Below are 7,453 nucleotides of genomic sequence, written 5' to 3'. Positions count from 1 at the left end.
CTAACCAGTCTTCCACTGTGCCGCCCAAAGTAGTGACTCACGCATCCCAATATAGTATATATAATAATCAAAGGATACAGAAAAGTGAAGAAACGACATTCTAAACAATTGAGTTTTTTATCATTTAAAAAATATGACTCATATACATGTATAAATATGATTCTTTATGATTCTGACCATTTAAAAAACATCACTATTCCAATTAGATTACAACTGTTTTAACTAGAAAATCTTTTGTAGTGTCACTGGATTAGTCTTTTTCTTGGAAAAATGTATGTACACATTTTTTGTAAGATTTTTAATTAATGACTTTTTTCTTGTAAGATGCCAACTTCTTGACTTTTCCTTGTTCTGAATTTTTGTACTTTTTCATTCAGGTTACAACTTTCTTGAAAATAAATTTTCTTGTAAGATTATGACTTTGAAACTCCCTGACATTTTCTTCTAAGAGACTTTTTGTCCCCCAAAAATATATTACAAACTTTTTCCTTGTAAGATCCAGAATTTTATCTTGAAAAATATTTACATTTTTCAAGATTAGAACTTTTTATATGAAAAAATGCACAACTTTTTCTTTGTCTTTTAACCTTGAAATATTTTCACTTTTCCTTCCAACAATCTGAGACTTGTAAATATATTTTTCTCCAAATAATACTACTTTATTCAATCCATGTTGACTTCAAACACCTTTATTGTCTTCTTTACTCGGCATATTTCCCAGTCTGACCCGACAGAAGTATTGATTTGCATTTCCAGATATGGTCGGGAGTGGAAAAGGATGCAAAAAAAGTGAAACATTCACACACTTTGAAATGTTTTATCATGTAAAAAAGTCAAATTAAAGCTGCAAACAGCAATGGACTGGCCCTCATTAATGGCAAAGCCTCATAATGTTCATAAAAGTTTGATGCCATGCTTGACTCACATTAGAAAACGTAGAGAAAAAAAATCTTCGCAATTTAGCATTGTCCATGTGTCAAGGATATGTGCTTTTGATTGGGACTCATTCAGGCGAATTGGGAGTTTGTCAAAGACGAATTTGCCCAAACCAAAAAAAGCAGACTTGCTGTTCAATTTCAGGCATAGATCCTTGAGACTTTTTTTTGAGCATCCAGTCATGATTGACATGTCCCGCTAATTTCACATCAACCTATAAAACGGGTGTCGGAGGCAAAAAAAAAATTCCCCAACCTTCCAGGGGTTGCTATTGAGCGAATATGCCCAAAATGGCTGCTTCAAACCAACATGGAAGACTTCCGCTTCAATTTTGGGCATGGGTCCTTGAGAGCTCTTTGTGCGTCCTGTCATGGATGATATGTCCACCTAATTTCGGATCGATTGGTGGAACTGGTGTCAGGGGCTGATTTTTTTTAAATTTTTTTTTTTTAGTAACTCTCCAGGGGGCGTCAGGATACACATGCTTGAAAAAAACCGTGCTGGGGTCCAAACAATAAAAACGGAATCAAAAGACCAACAACAGTTCAAGTGTCCCATGGTGATGACATCATCGCCGTCATCCATGTTGGTTTATCACGAACAAAGTGGGCTGAGCTTCAGCCAATTGACCAATCAACGAGCGATGGGTTCTTTACAAACAATATTTACATACGCACCAGCCCTGTAAACGATTATTTATATGTCACTAGTTTCCATACTGGACATCTGCAGTTGGATTGACGGCCAGGTCCGTGCATCCGTCCGTCAACAGGACGACGCGCTGATCTTTTCCGAAACTTCCGGGTCCGACTTGGCCACCAGGAAGCGGAGGCGACCTCCTCCCAGGCGGATCAGGTCCACCGCGCTACACGAAACGATGGGGGGAAAAGGGAAAAGGTTGAGTGACACGCAGCCGTCTTTTTGTCAATCAAAAAGACGGCTTTCGATACACTTTGCTGTGTGAAAAGTACCGCTACGAAATAGGGAGTGGAAGTCTACTTCTGAGGTGGTATCAGAAGCCGAAAAACTGCTTTGACACTACCCATAAAAGCTGGACTTTTCTGCTTGCTGAGCTGTGTGAAAGGTACCGAGACGGAATTTTGGGGTTGTGTGAAAGGTAGACTTTACACCGATCTGATCGGCCTGATCGGTATCGGCCGATAATTAGCATTTCATGCTGTCCGGCTTTAATGTCATAATTCGTCCATCCGATCAATGACGTCATCAATCGGCTCCGCAAAAGCAGCCCTAGACTTTTTCTTTTCAAATTACGAGTTTGCAAGATGGCGGCACGGTGGGCGACTGGTCAGAGCGTCAGACTCACAGTTCTGAGGACCCGGGTTCAATCCCGCCTGTGTGGAGTTTGCATGTTCTCCCCGTGCCTGCGTGGGTTTTCTCCGGGCACTCCGGTTTCCTCCCACATCCCAAAAAACATGCATGAATTGGAGACTCTAAATTGCCCGTAGGTGTGAATGTGAGTGCGAATGGTTGTTTGTTTGTATGTGCCCTGCAATTGGCTGGCAACCAGTTCAGGGTGTACCCCGCCTCCTGCCCGATGAGAGCTGGGATAGGCTCCAGCACGCCCGTGACCCCAGTGAGGAGAAGCGGCTCAGAAAATGGATGGATGGATGAGTTTGCAAGATCATGACTCTTGATGTAGATTTTTTTTAACTATAATCTTTTTGGTTTACTGCGTTTTTTTACATTTCTTTTTTTCATATTTGACAAACTTAAGTGGGAGATTAAAATTTCCTTTCTTGAAAAAAAACAAAAAAAATTGGAGATTTTTTTCCCTGTAAGATTCAGAATTTTTATGTCAAAATGTTTAGCTTTTTTTAAGATTGTAAATAAACAAAACTACAATTTTATTCTCGTTTTATACTTTAATAGCTTTTTTTTCTCCCAAAAGGTGATAGCTAATAAGATTGTGAACTCCATGTAGGAAAAAAACTAACTTTAGTCTTGTTGGATCAGTACATTTTTTCCATAGCTTTTTTGTAAGATTAAAAATAAAATCTTGAAAAAAAAATACGACTTTTTCTTGAAGGACTCTTTTTATCTCCATTTTTTTTTTTTTTTTTTTAAGATTATTATTTTTTTCTCATTAGATTACAATTTTCTTTTCCTGCTAAAATTGTCAAGTTTTTCTTGTAAGGTTACAACTTTTTATCTACAAAAACATTTTTTTGTTTTGTTTCTTTTTTTTATTCATGTGCCAATTTTATGTTACACCTTCTGATACAACCTCAGAAGCCGGCAAATTCCTGCTTTTTCTATCGGTACCTTAAATACAGGACAGCAAACAAGTGTGCAGAACGACGGCTTCGATGGCATCTCCCTGCTCACCTCTGGTAGTCGGCGCCTATCAGACTTGTCCCGTTGACGGCCAGGATCCGATCGCCGATCCTCAGCCGGCCATCGGACGCCGCCGGCCCCTCGGGGATCAGCGTGCGGATGTAGATGCCCGGGGCGTTGAGCGGCGTGTGCTAAGGCGGGGAGAAAAGGGGGGCAGGTGACCAACCAGGTAAAAAAATAGATCTAAAAAAATGCGGGGACTCACTAAAAAAGATATACTTTTTATTATACATATATTTTAATGATTTCCTAAATGTTTTTTTTAATGAATTCTGAATGGATTCTGAACTGAACAGTGTACAATAATTACAGGCAAAACAATTTTTTAAAAAGACCGACACTAAAACACTTTAAAGCAGGTCAATTTGACTCGTTGCATGTTTAGCCATACAAAATATACAATGTAAAATGTACGCAATTAAGAAAAAATAGTTGTATTTTGTTTAATTTCAAATATTGTTTTCAGCTTTTAAAACTTTTAAATTGCTGCATGGTATTAGTCATTAAAAATATAAAATGAGATAAAATAAAACATAATATTTTGTGTGGTAGTAGTTTAAGTAAACTATTTATTTAAAGTAAACTACTTATTCTTGTGATCAAGATTAAGATCAGACTACATTTTATGACCACTTTATGCAGAAATGTAAGAAATTCCAGAGGGTTCACATAGTTTGACCTCCCACTGTATAATTAAAAAAATAAAATAAAATAACTCACCAGGCCGTCGATGAGTCCCATGCCGAGTCCGTATGGTCCTTTGTCCAGTTCCACTACAAACACCACACACATGTCATCAGGGAGAGGGGGGACGCCGGGGGAGGAGGAAACGGGGAAGGGGAACTCACACCCACTATTAACACAGCCTGCAGAGGGAACACACACGCAGGCAAACATATGCACAGACACGAACACACACACACACAAACACACACACACACACACACACAGGGTCTTGCTATGGGGTCCAGGCACACAATAGACAGCGGTGCAAGTGCAAGTGTGGTTGAAGTGTGGGTTTCCAGAATAGAGCTCCGACATGCACTTCGATTGACCGCCTGCAGGGGGCACTGTTTCCTTTCATGCTTTGCTGTAGTCTGCCAAAAATACTAATTACAAGAAGGAAATCACCAAAATAATGCCTTTTTTACTTACACAAGAAACTATATATTTTATTATCTTTTTAGAACAAGTTAATTTGACCCGCGGCATGTTAAGTCAAATAAATTATTTTAAAAATATTTTGAAATAAATTCAACAGCTAAAAAATACAAAAACAAGAAGAAGAAAAAATCATACTAAAAGCACATTTTATTTTATTTTTACACTTTGGAGTGGGTAAATTAGATGTGCTGCATGTTTAGTAAAAAGAAATATTCTAAAAAAAACAACAAGGGCCTACTTTTTTTGTTTAAAGCTTTTTAAACTTTGGAACACTTCAACAGGAGGCTAATTTTTTTCTTAAATTATTTACAATATAAAATTAAATGAATATTGATTTGATTTTTACTGCATCTATACAGCCATCCATTTTTCTGAGCCAGCTATCATTGGGCAAATTCACACCTACGTGCAATTTAGCGTCTTCAATTAACCTACCATGCATGTTTTTGGGATGTGGGAGGAAACCAGAGTGCCCGGAGAAAACCCACGCAGGCACGGGGAGAACATGCAAACTCCACACAGGCGGGGCCGGGGATTGGGGACCTCAGAACTGTGAGGCAGACGCTCTAACCAGTAGTCCACCGTGCCGCCTTACTGTATCTAATGATGAGAAATATATATATATTTTTTAAATTATATAAAAATTACAAGACAAAAATCGGGCTTTTTGTTTATTTGTAAGATTTCTAAACCGTAGAACAATTCAATGTGAGCTTAAAAATAAATAAATAATTAAAACCACAATTTGAAACGTATAATTAAAAGGTGAACCTAATGGAAATTTGTTTTTTAAAAAAGGGTTCAAGGTTAGCTCCAACCCTAACGGGTCAACTTGACCCGCCGGCCGCATAAAAGGAGGATTTCAACGTGAGCTGTTACTGTACACCCGCCACTGCTACCGCTACGAATTGTGGGTATCTCCCTACCTTCCATGCCATTAGCAATAAGTCCGTTGGCCTTCTGGCCGCATCCGTTCATCTGCGGGGCTGCCCCCCCTCTGCCGCCCCCTCCCTCGGGGTACCCCGGCATGACATGCGGGTGCTGCTGGTGATGATGATGGTGGTGATGGACAGTGCCCCCGTTCCTCCGGAGACTGTGTGGCGCTTGACTAGGGCCGTTTTCTTCCTCGCCGTCGCCGGGGGCCGAGCAGGGACTACCGTGCATCAAGGGCGGGGGCAGCAACTCCTTCTAGAATACATTTGAAGGTAGAAATATGATTAAAAATACATTACAGTATAGTAACCTTCCACATTTGTGGTGAGTATTCTTGATATTTTGACTGTAAATTACTGTATAGTATTTGTGTGTTGGATGTGTGCCTTTAAGGGGTGTGGCCTTTTGAGTGACATCAGGAGCTGGAGTCGCGTTTAGCCGCTTCTTCTACGTGTGAGCATCTGGGTGTGAACTGTGGCCTTCAGTCAAAGTTTTTCGCTATTAGTGGCAGGGCCTTCTTGTGGCATTCCTATCCACCACTAATAGTGGGGGATTGCTGTACCTACTGTATTCATTTTTTGGGGATATACAGGAAGTGTCTTGATGATGATGTTCTAAAATGGAGGATTACGGTCTCGTCGGCCCACTGATGAGACAGCCTGACCACTAAGCAGATTAGCCATGATTTAACCATGTCTAGCTTCTTCTTCTGTGTGTGTATATATATGTGTGTGTCTGTGTGTGTGTGTGTGTGTGTGTGTGCGCGTGTGTGTGAGGTTTTGTCTTTCATTTGCAAGATTACCAAGGAACTCCTCAACTAGCACAGCTGTTCACGCACAGATTAGTCTTTTGGTGTGTGTGTAATGTATGTACAAAAGTCTGTGTGTGTGTGTGCGTGTACAAGAGCATGTATGTATGTGCATATCCAAGTGCGTACGTGTGTGTCTAAAGGTTTGTGTGTTCAAGTGCATGCATGTGTGCCTGTGCGTCTATAAGTGTAATTACAAGTGTATGTCACCAAGTCTGTATGTATATACAAGTGCATGAATGTGTTCAAATGTGCATGTGCACAATTGTGTGTGTGTGCACAGGTGTGTGTACAAACGTGTGTGAGTGTGCATGTGTGTGTGTGTATAAGTGCGTGTGTGTGTACAAATCACAATCTGCTCTATATTGGTACAGCGTCTCACCTGAACGTCAGCTGCGTTGTTATTGTTGCCGTTAGCATACGTGGTGTTAGTGTTAGCGTGTGTCTTGGCGCGCAGGCCCCACAAGAAGTGTCGTACGTAGAGCAGTTGTCGGTAGACGCTGTCCTCCACGCGTTCGCCATCCAGGTCCACGCCGAAGCCGCCGCTGGGCAGCACGATGGGAGGGTGGTTCTCGAAGCTCTCCAGGAGGTCCACTGAATGCACCGATGGAGCCATGTTAGCATTGTTAGCATTTCACATTAATCAAAATCAGGTAAATGTAAACATTAGAGCCATCTATCTATCCATCTATCTATCTATCTATCTATCTATCTATCTGTCTATCTATCTATCTATCTATCTATCTATCTATCTATCTATCTATAGCTAGCTAGCTATAGCTAGCTAGCTATCTTAAGCCTAACTTAAGCAGTAGCGTTGCATAGCATTATACTGTATAGTACATATACATTTATAATGTATATATGTCGTATACTTGTTGATTATTGTATTACAATAACGCTTTTCCTCATTGATTTAAAAGGACTGCTTTTAATGTGTACGCTTCGTAGTATATGACGTAATGGTCGGCCAATCAGAAGCCGTGTTGTGTAAGACGTAGGGCTAGGCTGACTCGTCTATTAAGCGCGAGACACCATTAACCGGACGCGGCTGCTGCCGAATAAATAAAGTGCAAGCGCACTCGAGACTGTGTTTCAACACCGCTGCGTTACAATCTGAAATGTATACGGTTAGTTGCAGGCAGTATGGCCGGATAGTCACATTCAAGCTCCCCTGCGCCGGTGTACCTAATGAGGTGGCTAAAGGGAATGAAGGAATTTAGTTGTAGTGAAACTCATGTCATATAGATATGCACT

The 7,453-nt window shown here is 40.5% G+C and overlaps 1 protein-coding gene across 4 annotated transcripts in view; it reads right to left on the bottom strand.

Annotated features, from left to right (window-relative positions):
- Positions 1–124: 124 nt before the first annotated feature.
- Positions 125–7,453, bottom strand: part of radil (Ras association and DIL domains) — a 35,441-nt gene continuing 28,112 nt past the window's right edge. The window contains exons 16-20 of one of the 4 annotated variants that reach the window (XM_061678663.1): positions 6,579–6,790; positions 5,382–5,643; positions 4,012–4,157; positions 3,283–3,422; positions 125–1,801 (exon numbers count right to left, since the gene is read on the bottom strand). In XM_061678663.1, the coding sequence (XP_061534647.1) occupies positions 1,702–1,801; positions 3,283–3,422; positions 4,012–4,157; positions 5,382–5,643; positions 6,579–6,790 (860 nt within the window). In that variant the 3' untranslated portion in view covers positions 125–1,701. Of the gene's footprint in view, positions 1,802–3,282; positions 3,423–4,011; positions 4,158–4,927; positions 5,056–5,381; positions 5,644–6,578; positions 6,791–7,453 lie in introns of those variants that run through there. The other 3 variants (XM_061678665.1, XM_061678664.1, XM_061678666.1) reach the window with 3 other exon arrangements.

This window comes from Phycodurus eques, chromosome 6 (assembly GCF_024500275.1).
Source record: "Phycodurus eques isolate BA_2022a chromosome 6, UOR_Pequ_1.1, whole genome shotgun sequence".
Classification (NCBI taxonomy): Eukaryota; Metazoa; Chordata; class Actinopteri; order Syngnathiformes; family Syngnathidae; genus Phycodurus; species Phycodurus eques.
This window is presented reverse-complemented; position numbering and strand designations above follow the sequence as displayed.